Here is a 19677-nt window from a genome sequence, read left to right on the forward strand (position 1 = left end):
CCATTTTAGGATACTTTTTCATATTATGTAGCAGTATGTTGACTTGCTTTGAACAAGACACTTTAGCTTTAAAATATAATCAGTAAAAAATTCATGAACCATTACAAATGTGTTGTATTTTGTATTTTTATGTTTTACCATAATTTAATTCTATTTGTACAAGAGGCCAAAGAGGAATCCTAAAAAGTTGTTTTCGTAGATTGTTGGGAGATAATTTAAATCAGTGATTTATTATTGCACCATAGGACCCGAAATATTGATATTCACTTCACTCCAGTTTAGTTTTTTTTTTTTTTAAATAACTCTATTTGAATTGCTACTGTATTTTGTCCCTGTAATGGTGGTCTCATCAAGTATGGATGCCTACTGCAAGGCCCTGGCAAAAAAAAAAAACTGCATTCACACATGAGTTTCATTATAACCAATCAATATTCATTTAGTTATCTCCGGCTTTCGAGTCCTTACTAGCATAATAGTACAGGACATCCATCACGTCACTAAACAAGGACAATTATATTCTTTATCCTTCCGAAAAAAAGGGGATATTGAGTAAGTCGGGATAAGACTCAAGTGTAAATAAGTATTTTCTTCATAAAACACTATAAGGCAGGGAGAAGAAAATCAATAGCTGCTTCCTGTGATCCATCTTCAGCAAATCAATCATCATGTGTGCAGCAGGGAGGCCAGGGGGAGGAGAGGGAAGACGGCGCTCTGCAATATTCGGCCGATACCCCCTCATTTTGGAGCCGCTTCTCATAATGGGGTCATCATTTCATCACTTAGTGCATCCAGCAGCCTGCCATTCAGCCCCATGAGAATGGGCGGTGCCATCTGATGAACGCCATACATCTTCATTGAGGTCAGTAAAAGGAAAGAAGATTAGAAAGTAACAGTTTTTCATTGTAATTCATGTTAACTGCAGTCACACACTTATCCATATAAACTTTATTGATTCATGTTAATTTTCGCCCATTTCACATTAATACAGACAAGGGAATCCACATATATATATATATATATATATATATATATATATATATATATATATATATATATATATATATATATATATATATATATATATATATATATATATATATATATATATATATATATATATATATATATATATATATATATATATATATATATATATATATATATATATATATATATATATATATATATATATATATATATATATATATATATATATATATATATATATATATATATATATATATATATATATTAAAAAAAACAGGAAAAATCAATCAAAAAAGGCAAAATTGTATCTAATCTTAAAAAAATTGTATATCCACTACATTTTTTTTAATATAAACAGCATTTTCTGTCACACAATTACCATATTAGCATCACTAAAATTTATATAATCCGGTTGGATTAATATATATATATATATATATATATATATATATATATATATATATATATATATATATATATATATATATATATATATATATATATATATATATATATATATATATATATATATATATATATATATATATATATATATATATATATATATATTAAAAAAACAGGAAAAATCAATCAAAGAAGGCAAAATTGTATATAAACTTAAAAAAGTTGTATATCCACTACATTTTTTTTAATATAAACAGCATTTTCTGTCACACAATTACCATATTAGCATCACTAAAATATATATAATCCGGTTGGGTTAATATATGTATTTTTTTTTATTGATGTGCCATATGCATTACATATTCTGCTGTGACTTGTATGGCCCACGCGCCCTATGTTGAACACCCGCACTTGGTTTTGCATAACATATTTAAATAACAGCCTTCCGACCTTTAGCTTTTCAAATATCTAATGAGAGTAATAAGAATAAATATAATAATAATAATATCCGGAATCCAATCTCAAATATAAACCAGATCAATTTTGGGTTATTGTGCCCCATACTCCCCTTCCCCAGCATTATTTTGGAGGGGGAGGGGTGCGTTTAAGGGGGGAACTATGCAGAGACTGTTTTGAATTTCAATTGGCTTCCAAGTGGCAAAAAGCCTTCAGCTAATACATCAAAGAAAAATTGGTGTCAACTAATCGGTTTAGGACAAAATCCTATGAATACTTGAAGCATTTTTCTGCAAGCACCCCCCCCCCCCAAAAAAAAAAAAAATCCTCATTCATAATATACTCTGAATGCAATTCCAAAACTTATTTTTTCTAGTAATATTAATAAAACACACTTCATTAAACTGATATGCCCCCCTAAAAATAGATATAAATAAACACTCACCTGTGTGCCTGCAGTTGCCACAGCTTGATTATTAATCACCATTCATGCAAACATAGTGTTACTAAGATGTTCCATTCTAGTGGGGTGCATCAATGGTCTCAGCTCAGCATCATCTGATCATTAAGAGCTCCATTCGCTTTGTTTAGCCATCCCTTACTTCTCTCTCTCTCTCTCTCTCTCTCTCTCTCTCTCTCTCTCTCTCTCTCTCTCTCTCTCTCTCTCTCTCTCTCTCTCTCTCTCTCTCTCTCTCTCTCTCTCTCTCTCTCTGCTCCTTTTCTTTCTTTTTTAAAGGCTGCTTGGAGTGCTTTCTGTTTTAGCGTCATCACCCTTTTTTCCTTGTTTTTTTTTTTGTACTGCAAACACCCCCCCCCCCCCCTCACAACCACGTGATAACCAGGCGTGCGCACTTACTTTTTAGCAGCGCCTACAGCGATCCCTTTCGGCTTAATAGAGACTTGAACCACACGGCAAAAAAATCCGACCAGAGAGAAAATCAACTGCTTTAAATATAAAACTATATGATGACCAGTAAAAAATACATTGTTCCTTAACCGATATACATTAAGAAATGTGATTAATACAACATGGCAAAACCACAATAATGAAATTATTGGAATGTAGTATTAAGATACATATATTTTAATACTCCATTTCTGTGGTAAGTAAATAAAATGAAGGTGCAAAAATAAAAATTGATGAAAAAATGTATTGTGATAATGTTAATTAAACCAAAATTAAGTGTTTGAACATATGTCATGTGGTTTAAAACTATCAGAATGATGAAAAATAACATTTAAATTCAAATATATTTTAGAGAAACATGTAGAGGAAAAAAATATAAGCACATTTTTATATAAAATAGAGGGAAAATAAAGGATTATAGCAGATATTTTCAAAATGTCAGATATCTGGACACACACTACTGCAATGAATGACAAGCACAAATTAACATGCACCTTAACTTTGACTTGCATCTTGCCTATTAAAGCTGTTTAAAAAGATATATATCATGCACCTGAATGGATTGATGGATGGATGAAACGCCCCATTGCAGATTGTTATTCTAATATGTCCCTTTTCCATTTCAAAAAATAACTGAAAGTATAAAATCGAAAAAGATGAGGAAGGGGAAGCAAATGATAGAAAATAATAAAAGTATAATCCTGTTTTTGTATCTGTCTTGAAAACAGGTGAATAAAGGTTCAAAATACATACAAGAAGGGGAACAAAAAGTTGACAAGATTGGAGTGATGTCGTCTGCCGAAATGAGCCTCTGCATTGTTCCATTTTGTGGAGGGAGCGTGCGAAAACCAATAAATATATATATATAAATATGAGAGAAACAAAAGAATGTTCGTTAGTGCGCGAGATGAGACGAGAGAGAGAGAGAGATAGCGTGTGTGCGTGTGTATGTTTGAGAAAGAGAGAGAGAGAAAGAGACAGACAGAGAGAGAGATAGTGTTAGAGAGAGTTAGAGAAAGAGCCAGAGAGAGAATGTGAGAGACTTAGAGAGGGGGCGAGGGAGAAAACGAGAGAGAGATTTAGAGAAAGAACGAGAGATAGAATGTGTGTGAGATAGAATGAGAGAGAGAGGGAGAGAGAGAAAGAATGTGAGAGAGTGCATGTGTGTGTGAGAGAGAATGCATGTGCGAGTGAGAGAGATACAGAGGGAGAGGGAGAGAGAGAGAGAGAGAGAGAGAGAGAGAGAGAGAGAGAGAGAGAGAGAGAGAGAGAGAGAGAGAGAGAGAGAGAGAGAGAGAGAGAGAGAGAGAGAGAGAGAGAGAGAGAGAGAGAGAGAGAGAGAGAGAGAGAGAGAGAGAGGGGGGGGGGGGGAAAGAGAGGGAATGCATGAGAGTGAGAGAGAGAGAACTCTCCACTTTGCAGTGACTACACCCCTAAAGAGAAGGAGGGAGTAGGAGGACAGAGAGGAGGAGCGTTCTGCGAAGCGAAGTATAGGCTCCTCAATTTCCAACTTAGCATCTTGGCATACGCGACTCGATTTTCCCATGCAGGGCAGGCAAAGCCCCCCTAAAAAGTCTGCTTGACGGCTGAAATCAAAATAGTCACGGGGACACTACGAGAGAGGAGCTGCAACTTTCCCCAAGAAAAAACAACAATAACAACAACAACAACAACTGGAGAAAGAAACGATTCTTAATTTGGGGGGAGGAGGAAGAGGAGGCTGCAGGTCTCCACACACGGCTGTCTCTATGCGCCCATGAGAGGCTGAGGCAGAGAAATCAAGCAAGGGGAAAACGCCAAAAAAACGAAAAAAAGTGGAGGGGAGACAGTGTTAAAGTTTCCGTAGCTATGGCGTACCCTCAGGGCTACTTGTACCAGCCATCCGCCTCCCTGGCCCTCTACTCGTGCCCGGCAGCTTACGGCACAAGCGTTATCTCGGGACCCAGGACGGAGGAACTCGGCCGGTCGTCTTCTGGCTCCGCGTTTGCACCCTATGCGGGGTCCACCAGCGCCTCCACCGCGGCCGTTGCTGCCGCGGCTGCAGCGGCCGCCTTCAGTGGCGCCTCGCCCGGCTATAGCTCGCACCATTTGCCGTACGGCGCGGACGCTGCAGCGGCTGCGGCGGCCACTTTCTCCTCTTATGTGGTGAGTAACAAAAAATACACCTTTTTAAAAAATGCCTTTGGGAATGATGGATTCTTGTTGTGTATGAAAGTTGTCTCCTAAAAGTGTGTATTTCATGTGTGTGTTAGTGTGTGTGTTTGAAGGAGTGCATGCTTTTCTGCTATCGATAGTTATTAGATCGTTTATTTCTTGATTTAGGAAATATTTTCCGATGAAATTGTAATATATTCGTTTTTTATTCCGTACTTTAAGGAAGGGAGTGTGATGAAAGATAGCATGCAGGCCTGTTTATAGTTGAATTCCTATTGAAATAGCATGTTTGCTTTTTATGCTTGAAAATAAAATGAAAGAATAGCGAATAGAGTCGTTGAAATTAGTTTTTTTCTGATTATTTTTGCATTGCGCCTCCCAGAGTTCACCCTACGAGCACTCCTCGGGCATGGCTGGTTCTATCGGGTATCACCCGTACGCGGCGCCGCTGGGCTCGTACCCGTACGGCGACCCGGCCTATCGCAAGAACGCCACACGGGACGCCACGGCCACGCTCAAAGCTTGGCTAAATGAGCACCGCAAGAATCCGTACCCGACTAAAGGCGAGAAGATCATGCTGGCTATTATCACCAAGATGACCCTAACCCAAGTTTCCACCTGGTTTGCCAACGCCCGTCGGAGGTTGAAGAAGGAGAACAAGATGACGTGGACGCCACGCAATCGCAGCGAGGATGAGGAGGAGGACGAGAATATCGATCTAGAGAAGAATGACGACGAAGATGTGACCACTAATAATAATAATAATAACTTTAAACCCAACGGAGAGCAGACCCAAGAATCATCAGATGCTGAAGCAGGTCGGTGGTTCGCATGCATAAGGGGGGAAAAGAGGGAGAGGGGAAGGGGGAGAAAAGAAAAAAAAACATCAATTTTTCATCCCAGTCGTTTCCACTCAGGGTGCAAAATTGATTGCTGCTTAATGGCGGTGTATTATTTATAATGGGACAATCGCTTTAAATAATAATCACCTTGAACTGCCCTCGTTTGACTTGCCAGTGGATGAAACCGCTACTCATGCAAAGTGTTTTGCACGCCATTTATCTCCAAAAGACATACTTAAAAAAAAAACTCAAATGAAAAGGAAATATCATGCATTGCTTTGGAATAATTCGAATTTATTCAAAATTATCATTTTTAAAAACATCACTTGACTCTTATATGATATCCACATTATGCAAAAAAAATGCATTTAAACATATTATTTGCATACGCAGATGCCAAAACCATGCACCCCGTGGACGTGGGTTGTGATCGCTTCAAGGAGGACCCCCTAAACCCTAAGGACGTGGACCCCATCCTCAGCGACTCCGAGTCTAAAGACCCGGAGGACTCACAGGAACGGACTAGGGACTTGTTGTTGGATTCTTCCTCATCGGCCTGTGGTACCGGCGGCAACAAGCCCACCACGTCGTCCCCACGCTCGGTAGGGGCTCCGTCATCGGACTTGAGTCACGCACCCACCTCCGTCATCCACTCGCCCCCTTCGGCCCCTAAACCCAAACTGTGGTCCTTGGCGGAAATCGCCACTTCGTCGGATCGCTGTAAAAACAGCGGGGAAACGCCACCTGCGCAGCGGTGTGAGCAGCAGCCTTGCTCGGTTGTTATGGGTCCCGCGTCGGCCTCTCCTTCCCGGTCCTCCCCCGGTGTGCTCTCGCGGCCACTCTATTATGCGTCGCCCTTCTACCCGGGCTACACGAACTACCACGGGAGCACTTTCGGACACCTTCACGGCTCGGGTCCTAGCAGTACCCCCTCCTCCACGGCACACTTCAATGGATTAAACCAGACCGTGTTAACTAGAGCCGAAGCTTTGGTGAGGGAAAGCCACCGAGTGAGAGGCCAAACGCAGGTAGAGCTTTGTAAAGACACTCCTTATGAACTGAAGAAAGGTATGTCAAACATTTAACGGGTTAGACACACAAAAAAAGACTTTTTTTCTAATTTATTTACAAAAAGAAAGGGAAAAAATTCCATCACTTCAACAGTATATTCTCCCCCCATTCATCGGAGAGAGAGAGAGAAAAATGTTTAGTTTTTTGCAATGAGTGTATAAGGAGAATGGTCTTAAAAGGCTCCAGCCGAAGTTATTTGTATTAAACATGTATATTTAATGTAGCATTTTTTTGTATTTAAGAAAAATGGACAACACGCTATCTTTGAAGTAAATTATGGACAGAGGAAAAAATATATAAATATATTTGTGCAGCGGTTCGTTTGTGGGTGGAAGTGTGTTTCTATAAAACTAAACTAAAAAATATCTCATCGTGACAATTTAAAATGACGAACATAAAAAAAATTAAATACTTTCATTTAGTCCATAAACTGGAATGATATCCTGCTAAATCTACCCCCTTCTTATTAAAAGTTTCCGCAATAATATACCGTTTAAAACCAATTACCTGGCGTGTTTTACGCGGTGCAATCAGGTGTTGGACCAAGGTAATGAGCTCGATTTTATGTCGAATTTAGACCTCATTACTATTGCAAAGGGACACTCATGCTTAAAAAAAGAGAGAAATAGAAAGCCCCTACATTCAAAACATAGTGGCTCCATTAATGTAAGGCGAGGGACACACTCGCTATTTTTAATGGGTGTTTGGACACACTCGCGCATGCGCACACGCACACACATATACACACACATACACATACACACACTCACACACATGAGTAAGGGGGTGCGTGTCTGTCACGCGTGTCGTGGAAACTCTTCCTTGTTCTGCAGGTAGGTGTCACACTTGCTCCTGATTTCACAACAGGAGGCCCAACTGGTTTGGGGGGCTTTATTATGAAATTAGGGGGCATACAAATGAAGGATTATCATAAGAATTATAACAGTGTTGAGTTTAAATAGACGATTTAAAGCAGTCAGGACTAATTAAAGAAGAACATTTTATGATTAGTTTTCAAATTTTATAAATTTTTAACTGTTAAAAAATGTATTTTACTATGTTAATATTCTTCTAATTCATCTTGATGGTTTTTGGTCTTTATATTTATCATTAGAAGGGAATAATTAGCTGTGATAATATAGTTTATTTTCTATATACACTGATTTATAAACTATAATATGTATTGGAGATTTGGAAAAAGATCATTGGCTATGTTTTGGACATTATTGGCTGGATTTTTATTATAAAACAATATTTTGTTAAAATATAAATATTATTTTTTCAATTTTAGGCTTTACAATCTAAAATGTGCTACCATGATTCACCTTGTGTGATGTATCACCCCCCAAAAAAGCCACAAAAAATCCATACACACTTAAACATGTAAAACCTGCAGATGCTCATTGAGTTAATCTCTCACAAGATTATGATTAAGAAATGGATTACGACAGATTTGCAAAAATAATTTCCAAGAAATACGGATTTTAATTATGATAACAATATACAATTCATTTGGCTTCCTCAAAGATCTGTCACCGCCAACATCACCCAAAAAAATTGCCTCAAATTACAAAATAAAATACAAAAAAAACATTATAAAGCTATTAGTAAAACCTATTAATTCCTTTTTTTTGGTGCATGGAGGCCAAACATCCTCAAAAGCAAGGCCTTGAAAATACACATTCATAAACATGTCTAGTTAGTAAATATTCAAAGGATACGGCCATGATTTTTTTTCATTATTAATCTTTATTTTATTAAAATTCCCCTCCAGGCATTTCAAGTGTGACAATATAGCACAGCAATCCATAATCATGTGTGTATTCTTCTGCTGATTCCCATGGGGGGGGGGTTAACTACTCCACGTCAAATGCTATAATTTATGACCATTATTATTATGATTATGGTCTTCATTACCGTTATTCTTATTAGGGAGGAGCTGGTGCTGCCATTTTTTTTTTTTTTTTTGGTGACAAAAAAAATGTTCTTAGGGGTTTTCAGTAGTTTGGTGTAAATCACATTATGAGAGGGGCAGGGAAGACACCCTGACGTTTATATGTCAAATGGGTTGGTTCGCATGTGTGTGTATTGCAGCACACATCATAGAAGACTCCAAAAGTGTCACAAGGGATTTAAAGCAACTCACCTTATTATTATTTTCACATTTTTCTTGGTAAATGTCCCTTTTCCTCTCTAAAGGAGGATTGAATAGTGAGTGTACATAAAGCGTTATCATCTGAAACACAAAAATTGATATCATCGCTTGAAATGAAAGGTAATAATAGTAAATGAGTCGAAACCGACATTGAAAAAGAGAGTGGGAATCTATAATAATCATTGTTAAATGTTGACTACAAATAGACTTTGGTCTTTTTATTTTTAGGATTTGTAATTATCTTTGTGCAATGAATAATGGATTTCATTTCGTAAAAGGCAACCTGTTGAAATTAGTTAGGAACTTCAAATTCCCCCAAAATAGTATTGATTTTTAGTTAGAATGAACCACTTATCAACGGGAGTAAGGAATTGATTGACAGGTCAAAAATTGAGAAAATATGTCGAATCGCCATTTTTCTTTTTGGTGTGGTTTTGTTCCAAGCTCAGATGCGACCCTCAATTTGTTTTTTTAGATGTTACGCCCTATTTCCCAAAAATAGGGATGTTCAGTTTTGAGAGAATGTGTAAATCTTTATTTGTCATTGATGGACGACCCGTCCTAGTTGAACCTCGATCATATTGGCAAAAAAAAATCAGCTTCGACTGTGTTTAGCTAATTAATTATACTAATGAGTAATGTTTACAAAAGCGATAAATTAGTCAGTCAATTTCATAAACTGAGGGTCTGTGAGGCATCATGTTTGACCCAAGTTGAAATCCTGAAACTTGCTTCCTTAGTCTATAGAACCCAAACCGTGTCCTGGCAATCACAGAACCTGTTGAACGTTTCTATAAAATAACGACAAAAGGAAAACACACAAACTAAAAAACTGAAATGCCTTACTCATTGACACCAGTCTTGCCAAATGAAGAATGTAAGAATGTGTTGAAAGACTTTTATTCCCGGAAATTTAGTTTTCTTTCGATGCAGTTCCTGTTCCTCTTGCGTTATGAAAAAGGGGAATTAAGGACACTGTATTACAGTGCCGCCATTTTTTTTTAGGTACTAAATTGTGTCCATATTAGGGGTATCTGGTACCCCAACTGACTTTGGGGTGACAAATACACGCCTTGGACTGGTCACTAGTAAATTTAAGTACTCTTTCACATATAAAGTTGACAAAATACCTGGAAGAAAGGACAATCACATTAAGGACATGCATATTCTAGAATGTAAAGCAAAAACTTTAACTCACTTTGTATCCATCAAACAAGTTTGAATCATGCCATTTTATTTCTATAGATAGTCTCCTCCCTAAGGGTCAGTCTGGAAAATTTGCAAGCTAATCATAGAAAAAAAAATAGGAATAATGACCTATACAAACAAGAACAGTCATTTAAATGTATTTAATTAATCACAACATATTTTTTAGAATGTGACAGCAACTAGTGACCAACTACTCAACCATGCAAATTCCACCAAGTATGGAACTGAGAGTCAAAACTGTGCTAAACACTACTCAACTCATCATCTTTTAATTACCTTTTTTTGGCCAAATGTCAAATCTTTTTAAAAAGGTCCAAAGAGAACCCAAAGAATGCCTGCCAGATTTTTATGCAACTCCTCATTCGAAAATAACTCCACTTTCTAATATCAATAATTTAACCTCTGTTATACACACCCGGCTTGGGGAGAAAAAATAAACATGTCAGGGTAAAGTGTGGCCATGTTAAGTATGGCTTCAGGAAAAAAAGCCTCTCGGACACGCTGCAAAGCGACCTCAGATAAGGTGGCGGCAAGGGGAGAGAGAGTGATTTAGCACTTTATATTTTTTTGCCATATTCTCTCGTGCTCGCTGACTCGCTTCACCGACTGTTTTTCTTATTTCTGCCGAGAGAGTTCCTCTAGGGAGAGATTACACGTGTAATTTTCTGCAGCGAGATGTTTTAAGTGACCTCCCCCTACATAAATAAAACATTTGTATGAAGAGGAAGAAGGAGAAGAAGGGGAGAAAAAAAACATTAACTGAGAGTGATGAACTATGAAGTCCTAGAAGAGGCCAAAGGTGTCTTGAGGTTGCAAAAACTGACAGATTTAGTTGCAGTGGTGAGTAATCGAAACTGCTTTTTAGCTATCTGGATTATTACCATCATGACACATATTAGAGCACATACGTCAACATTTTAAGGGGTGTTTTCAGTGGACATGTTGGGGTCCATGCCTTGCCCTAGAAGAGGACAAGAAGTAGGAGGAACAGGAAGATATCAATGCCAGTATCCACAGGTATGTACTCAATTGATCAACAATGTTTTTTTTTTAAGTGTAATCATTGTTTTATCTCCGTTAGATGATAATAATAACTCAAATGGAAGGACGATATTTTGTAAAATAGTTGGCAGGTGAATTGACAGCAAGGAAAAAATGGGGAATACATTTATTGAACCATCTGTTGAAGTTGAAACCAAAAGAAAATGTATTTATCGTCATAACATAACTTACCAATGTCTATTTTAATGCTGGGGAAGTGCGTTTCTGTTCTGTGGTAAATTAAGACATTTCATTTGACACAACTGGTACTCTTTGAGTATATGTTTTGAGATTGTGGGAATTATTAAGAACTTAAATTTTTGTGGTTTGGTCAACTTTATAACACTTATTTTTTGTCACTACTTATTTTATTGACATATATATATATATATATATATATATATATATATATATATATATATATATATATATATATATATATATATATATATATATATATATATATATATATATATATATATATATATATATATATATATTCCAACTCAATAAGATAATTATCGTAACATTTTGCCTATTCAATCACCAAAGTATATAATTAAAAAGTCACAAAAAATCACACCTTGATTTTTGAAAATATACCAAAAATAGTGTATGTAGTAGGCTAGACTAAAACATGTAAACAATATTTTAATTGATACTTCTACATGGCTATTATACCTCATTTTTCCTGCTATGTAGATTAATGAGTTTGTCGAATGTTATAATTAATTTCGGAGTAATTGTTTTATATATTCATATTTAGTTAAGTTATAGGGTCTTAAAAAATTGCAATCAAATGAAGGTCTTGCAGGGTTGTCATATTTTGAAACACATTTTGAAAATTACATAATTTTATTTTAGTGGTGATTTATATTTTGAAATGAATAAAAAAGAAATACAATTCTCAGCAAAAATAAAAAAAAACAAATGTAATTAAATTGTGAGGAAAACATTAACAAGACCATTGAAAAGAGAACCAAAAGTGACAATATTAACAGCAATGATGGAGATTGATGAAGTGTTTTCCTTCAACCCCCTTCGGAGTGAGTGGAGCGAGGGAGGGATGTTTATTTACATTTGCCCTTTTCAAATGATCCCTTTCTTCTCAACATCTGCTCGACATTAGTGTGCAGATATGAGTCTTAATGACCGCTCTAATAAAGCCTGACACACACAAACACACGTATTGAAGTGCTTTGACATTGCAGGCTTCTTACTCAGCCACATTTTACACCAAAATGTATCGTCTCTCTCTGTGTACTTCCCCTCAGATTGGCCTGATGGATGCAAAAGACCAATTTTGAAATTGGATCATCTCCCAAGATGGAGATAAACACGGTAACGCCATTCGTTCTTTTTTAAACTTGTCTTTTTAAAGTTATTTTGGGAGATGATCTACTCTCTGGAGGTGTTTGTGTGTTCATGAGGAAGGGGGGGGGGGGGGGGTATTTGGACCCCCTTTGGGCCAGGGTAGTTCCTCACTCACATGCAATGAGGGGAGGGAACCATACAAGTAGGCATCCAGAAGCCCCCTAAGTGTAATGGTGTCCCAATGGCAATTTAGTAATGTGCTGTCAAGTGATGTCACTTATATGCTTTTTAATCAACAAAAGCATCACTATCCATTATTTCTTTTCTGCAAAGTGATTATTTCAGAAAGTGTTTTATATCCCCACTATTATCTTGATTATTGAGATCATTCAGAACCACAATATTTGCATTAAAAGACATAAAAAGTTGCAATAATGACTTTCAAAAATGTTGTTCATTTAGACAAGGGGTGTTTAGGGGCAGAAAATCAGCCTTAATGGTAAGTTATAGGTTTGTATAGACACATTGCCTAAAATAACTAGTGCCATTTATTTTGTAAATGATGGCAACAGTTGGATTTATCATTTACAGTTTGATAATCTCCTCCTATGGGGGAGAAATGTTGGGAAAATTGGATTGAAAAATGAATTCTGGAGATTCCATTGAATATACGAAGCCAACTTGAAATAAGATATCTTCAGATGTCTGACTTCTGTTGCTGCCCCAGATGATTACTAAAGAAAATGTAAGTGGTCGTTCCACCATACTTCAAAAACCCTAGAAACTAGCCAGTGGGAGTGTGCTGGCTCGCCACACCTCAATTAACAGTCTGTGCCTCAGCCAATAGGTAATCTCATCAGAGAGTGGCTGTAAACAGATAAAGACTCCCTTTAACTGGCAACCAATTCTCCGTTCTACAATTCCGCATTTTAAAATTTAATGCCTCCATCCATCCGACACATTGAAGAGCTTGGAAGGAGACTCACGGCAAAGCAAATATATTGACCTCCTTATTTCAATATAAGGAGGCATTTCTGGTCTGATGGCTAATTTGTTGGTCTTGCATGGAAAGGCCATCTGGATCGTAGGATGCAATCACTGCAGTAGGTAAGCTTCACCTGTCAGGATGGCTCCTCATTGGGAAATCTTGGCGATAGAAGCTGAATAAATGGATGCTTTGTTTTGTCGTAGGGCAGGCATGTCCAAAGTCCGGCCCGCGGGCCAAATAAGGCCCGTGCACAAATTTTTACCGGCCCACGGCCTCTATCATGAAATCAATAATACACGGCCCGCCAGCACTGTTGACCACAGTATAAAATAAATGTGTACAAAAAGCTATTTTTCACTTCACCAGAAGATGGCAGTAGCCCTGTGGCCGCACTCTGGCCGCCGTGACCCTTGCGTCATTGTTTCAGCCCAGCCCATTTCTAACATGTAAACAAAAAAAGGAAAGTTGACCGGGAGGGCCGCCGCATCCAGGAGAAGTGGAAATTTGAGTATTTTTTCACTGAAATACGAAACAACTGTGTCTGCCTAATTTGCCAAGAGACTGTGGCTGTTTTCAAGGAATTCAAAATTAAGAGGCACTACCAGACGAAACATGCTAGCTACGACAAGCTAACTGGGAACGAACGCGGTGAAAAAGTGAAGCAACTGGAAGCTGTTTTAACGGCACAGCAAAGCTTTTTCACAAGAGCCCGTGAGTCAAATGAAAATGCCACAAAGGCAAGCTACGAAGTGGCAACGCTAATTGCAAAGCACTGCAAACCTTTCAGTGACGGTGAATTTATTAAAGACTGTGTAATGAAAATGGTTGAGAAAATTTGTCCCGCGAAGAAGCAAGAGTTTGCCAATATTTGCCTGGCTCGTAATACTGTGGCACGGAGAATTGAAGACGTTTCATTAGATATTAAGAGACAGTTAGAGGCAAAAGGAACTGAGTTTGACTTTTTCTCGTTAGCGTGCGATGAAGACCTGGACTACATACTGCAGTCAAGATCCCAGTATCACCCTTCACATTAGTGCAGGCAAGATATTTGTTAAGTCCTCTGAGTTGAATAAATTCTTAAATCTCAGTTCATTATTTTTTTTGTGATGGTCAAAATCACAGTTTGAATATGCAGTGATCATTGTTTTGTTTTCAGCACTGTTCCTACAGTGAGCATATAATAGTGAATAATATGTGATGTTTCACATGATAGTTTTCTTAATTTTTTGTGGTTTGTGATTTCGGTAAAAACCTAAATGTAAAAAAAAATGTAAAAGTAAAAGTATGCCATTTGTAATTAAAAAAAATCCCAAAAAGTTAATTTGCATTTAATGTTAATGGTTCAAAGAATGTCAGGCAAAAAGTCGGCCCGCACACATTTTCACCTTACCAAATCTGGCCCTCTTTGCAAAAAGTTTGGACACCCCTGTCGTAGGGTATATACCAAGGGTGTCAGAGTCGAGTTGGTTCGCGGGCTACATTAACGTCAACTCGATTTCTTGTGGGCCGCACCATTTTAGATATAATATTTAGTTGTTTTTTTTAATAAATGGATTAAATGAACTGGATTAAAGGCCGTGAATATTCATTTTTTTATAGATCTAAAACAATGTTTATTTTATATATTTTTTTATATATTTTTACATTTGACAAATTAATTTTTAAACTAAAAACACAGAAAAATGGATTAAAAAATTACTATTATTGATTTAAAAGGGGAAAAATCAGGAAATTTAATATACATCTATACTCTTCATTTTAATTTGACCCTAAAACAGAAAGTCGGCACTCATAATTTACTTTCCCGGGCCACAGAAAATGATCCGATGGGCCAGATTTAGCCCCCGGGCCGCCACTTTGACACCTGTGAGAAAAATGATTTGTCACTATTTCATGAAAATGTTCTATTTCCCTACATATTTTGTTTTCGTGGCTTTACGGGACCCTTCAAAGTTAGGGTTAGAGGTAACACTCCTTTGGTAGGCGTGCCAGGAACAACCTATGAGCAGTCAAGTTACTGTTTTTGGTCAGCAATGTGACACATGCTAATGATATTAACTTAATCGAACATGCCCTTTTTTAAGGATTTCAACTGGCAGTGCCCTCGGTCATTAAGGAAGGCCTCTATTCCAATTAAAGCTTGGCATAATTCAAATATGCTTTAAAAGGCCACTATTGATTACAAGCTGAGTCAAACAAGTTTATTCTCAGAAAGACTAGTTCATTCTTCTCCATTGGCTTTTTAACCCTGACCTCTTTAGTGATGCCGTGAGGAAGAATCCACAACAAATCGATGAGAGACTGAACTCTAGTAAAAAAAATGGAGAAACAAAACTCCGCCCCTCTTTTTGAGTATGAGTGTGTTTGGCGTTCACAGTAAACGCACTTTTAAGTATAGAAAGGTGTGATTTATGAGCTTGTCACGGGAAGCATTGTCGAAGAAAGCAATCAAAAAGCACTTACCCGGGCTCCTCTGAAGTGACTGCTTTCTCGCTGGTTAATTTGTGTAACTCCCATGGAGAGGCTGGCAAAGGGTTTGATGAGGCATATAATGATGATTAATGAATTTATTGCCTCGTCGCTCATCAAACGCTTGTAGTATATATACTTCTCTGCTCTTTCTTTGGCTTGCTAATGTGGACCAAGGGGTTATAGAAGGCCAGACGTGAGATAATGTCACCCGGCCCCCCCCTCCCTCTGTGGTTGTTAACCTGACTGACCCGATGGGCATGAGAATGTGGGCAAAGTGAAAGCATTATGGGCAGTTCAATAAAACTGTAGGCTTTGAATTGCTATTAATTTGCTCTCAACCTAAAGTTAATTCACTTTTTTTGTACCATGTCTGCGATTATCCGGATCCATGTTGACCACCCAACATCAGCAATTTATGTGCTTGTTCAAAATTGCTAAATGTTTACTTTAGCCAGTTTTTAGTTAAGAAAAGCAGTTTAGTTGCAGCCTGAATTCAAAGGCTTTCATTTGTTTAGCTGGCATTACTTTGTATTTATCAACCATGTACCGTAAGGGTGTCAGGTTGGTTCATGGGCTGTTTCAACGTCAACTTGATTTCACGTGGGCCGGACCTTTTAAGATATAATATTCAGAATTTAAAATTTTTGTAAATGGATTAAAAGAACTGAATTAAAAGCCGAGAATATTCATTTTTAAAAAAAAAAATCTATAACAATGTTTATTTTAGCTTTTTAAATGTATTTTTTGATTTTACAAAATGATATTTGAACTAAAAACTGAAAAATGGATTAAAAAATTACAATTATTGAATTAAAAGGGTGGAAATCAGGAAGTGTAATATACATCTATACTCTTAATTTTAATTTTATCCTAAAACAGAAAGTCGGCACTCATGATTTATTTTCCCTGGCCACAGAAAATGATCAGATGGGCCAGATTTAGCCCCCGGGCCGCCACTTTGACACCTGTGATGTACCGTATTGTCCATTGGAAAAGGCCTTCTTTGCTAGCTTAAAAAATATCTAATCACAGACTCTTGTTAATAATGTTTTGTCTATAAACACACTAAATAATTCTGAATCATCTCTCAGCTTACTGTCATTGCCTTTCCCCTGATTGTGCTGCTTTCAGATGTGTGTTTTCATATTTAAGCATCTAACCAATCACATTTCAGCTATTATTTGTTGCCAGGGTCAGAAATGAAGGCCTTCAAAATCAGTTCTGGCGTAGGGATACGTCATTGCCTTTTAACAGGCGTAAGGATACGTCATTGCTTTCACTAAATTTGTTTGGCTAGGGATCGTGTGGACTAGCCAGAGCTACCAAACTGTATCTGAAGTGAGCTGCAGAAGCATATATATCGTGGTGTTGATTTAATAGCGGTTTTGTCAACCAGCAGTGGCTGAAGGAGGAGAAAAAATGAATTTGTTTGCAGATTTACTGTGAAAGTCATTTTCATGATGGACTATTCAAGAAAAGCTGGACACAATTAAGAAAAGCTGCACATAATTAAGAAAGGTCGGACAACTATGAAGCAAGCAAGCCTGTCACAACCGGGAAGGAACATTTTCAGCACTAAATGGAATGAAAACGTATGCCAGAAATATGACAGGACAGGCTGAACTTCCATCATTAGCTTCGATGGCGATAAAAAAGGAGGAAAGGTAGGAGGATGGATTTTGGTGAGTAAAATATGGCTATATTCCTAAATAATATTTCAATTTTATGAGGTTATTATTGATGCTTTTTTAGTGTGCCGTAGCTGTAGCTGCTGTAAAGGTTTTATTGCCATAAAATAGTTTTTGAGGGTTGGATTGATTCAAATATTCAAATCGTTGGGAAATTCACAGACGACCGGTGGCATTTTCAACACTTAGGCGCACCTTTAATGAATACTCTATCTCACAGGTGTCAGAGTGCTGGCTGGGGGGCAAAATCTGGCCCGCTACATCATTTTGTGCGGCCCAAGAAAGTAAATCATGAGTGCCGACTTTCTATTTTAGGATCAAATTCAAATGATGACAGATGTTCATTACATTTCCTGTTTTTCCCCTTTTTAAAATCATTGCAATCATTACAATTTTTAATCAAATTTTTTCTTTGGGTTTTTAGTTGAAAAAACATTTTTTTAAATCTAAATCTTTCTTTGTTGCGCATTATGGTGCGAAAGATATGGTCATTTTTCCCACTACACGTTAGGGGTGTGTGTGCTTTTCCACACATGCATTCCTGTAAACAGCCCCATAACACGTACTATAGAATACAAACAGATCTCACAGAATGGTTGACTAAGAAGTCGCGGCTATAGCCGATCACCAAGTATTGCCTGTTGTGCTCTAAAATGTGCTTGATAAAGTCTTAGCCTGTTCCCCACTCCAGCTCCACTAAAAAAAGCATCTTCATTTACACACCGCAAACTCCCTTTACCCATCACCACCATTACCCCCCTCATCATTCCCCTTAGAGATGAACTCCCTTTCTTCACTCATTAGGATGCGCCCTTAAATACATCAAAGAGCTCCTCGGCTGGCACAATAAACCAATAAAAGCAATTATAAACCCATATCTTCCAGGCATGCTTCATCTCTGGAGTGTTAACATTAGATAATGAAAGAGTTTGATGACGTGGGATTTTGATTTCCAAGAAAAGAGCCTATACGTCGTGGATATAAGCATGCAGTAGTTCTTTCAAAAGCCTTAAATGACATGCCCATATATCATAACCCTTGAATTTAAAAAAATTACAAAGTAGAAGCCATATGGGGCCTTGCAAGAGGCAAGGAAGAGCAAATGTTTATGGTCAGTTACTCAACTACTGATAGTATACCAGGCATTTAGCAGTATGGATATATGTATTTATATACATTTTTGGGGTTAGAAATGCATTAGAGCAATAATATTTTTAAGGAGATGTGTAGTACATCACTCTTAAAGTTGCATGGAAATTATGTGAGGAAATATGTTTAAGAACCCCTCCCAAAATTGGAAAGTTATAATCATAAATCACAGTGAGGCATCTTTAGAGAGATTTCTTTGCAACTCTACATCAAAAGAAATAAACGTGATGGTGAGGGCTTTTCTGCTAGCTGTGATATAAACAGCCAATATTATTTGCAGTATGTCCTCAAAGCAAAGTTACACCACAATTTACTGTTAGTTTTTGCTTTTTTGTTGAAATGTTTTCTGTGGGGTTCACCATAATATTGTTAAGGTTTGGTGCGTGAGGGGTGAAGCAGGCGAATGGACACAAATGGCAGACAGAGGAAGGGTGGAATTGGAATAAATTTATTAATAAAAATGTGTTAACTAAAAATAAACCTTGATACAAAACTCAGGGAAAAGTAACCACCAACAGCGTCTTGAAATCTAACAAATTTACCCTGATAATGCCTAAACTTTTACAAGGCTAAATGTTTTGTATGCAGTTTAATGGTCCCTAACTAACATACATCACATAGTGGGAGGCAAAATTAGGAGTTAGGAGTTATAGTAACGGTATGGTGCTTTAAATGTTCTTTCTAGCTGCCATGTTTGGTCTGATAAGTTCACATGTGGTGAAATGAATGTGAAAATAGGAACGAATTGAAAGAGAACACATTTTGCTAACACTTGTGACAATAATCTACTAAGGGCAGACTATTCCATAATGCAATTAAGCTGTATCTCAGAATCTTTA

The 19677-nt window shown here is 37.2% G+C and overlaps 1 protein-coding gene and 1 long non-coding RNA gene across 3 annotated transcripts; one reads left to right on the forward strand and one right to left on the reverse strand.

Moving 5' to 3' along the window:
* Nucleotides 1-21: 21 nt before the first annotated feature.
* LOC144193831 (uncharacterized) lies at nucleotides 22-2614 on the reverse strand. 2 transcript variants are annotated; one of them, XR_013325779.1, is made up of 3 exons: nucleotides 2294-2585; nucleotides 466-849; nucleotides 22-376 (listed from the first exon to the last, which is right to left on the reverse strand). It is a non-coding gene; the product is annotated as an uncharacterized LOC144193831 (long non-coding RNA). The 2 variants fall into 2 exon arrangements; XR_013325778.1 differs by lacking the exon at nucleotides 22-376 and having other exon boundaries at nucleotides 411-849; nucleotides 2294-2614.
* A 1556-nt stretch (nucleotides 2615-4170) lies between these two features.
* irx5a (iroquois homeobox 5a) lies at nucleotides 4171-7140 on the forward strand. Its single transcript, XM_077714139.1, has 3 exons — nucleotides 4171-4900; nucleotides 5292-5727; nucleotides 6145-7140. Exons 1-3 carry the CDS (start codon nucleotides 4604-4606, stop codon nucleotides 6834-6836), a joined length of 1425 nt encoding a protein of 474 aa, XP_077570265.1. The 5' UTR covers nucleotides 4171-4603; the 3' UTR covers nucleotides 6837-7140.
* Nucleotides 7141-19677: the final 12537 nt, after the last annotated feature.

This window comes from Stigmatopora nigra, chromosome 3, assembly GCF_051989575.1.
Source record: "Stigmatopora nigra isolate UIUO_SnigA chromosome 3, RoL_Snig_1.1, whole genome shotgun sequence".
NCBI classification, from domain to species: domain Eukaryota; kingdom Metazoa; phylum Chordata; class Actinopteri; order Syngnathiformes; family Syngnathidae; genus Stigmatopora; species Stigmatopora nigra.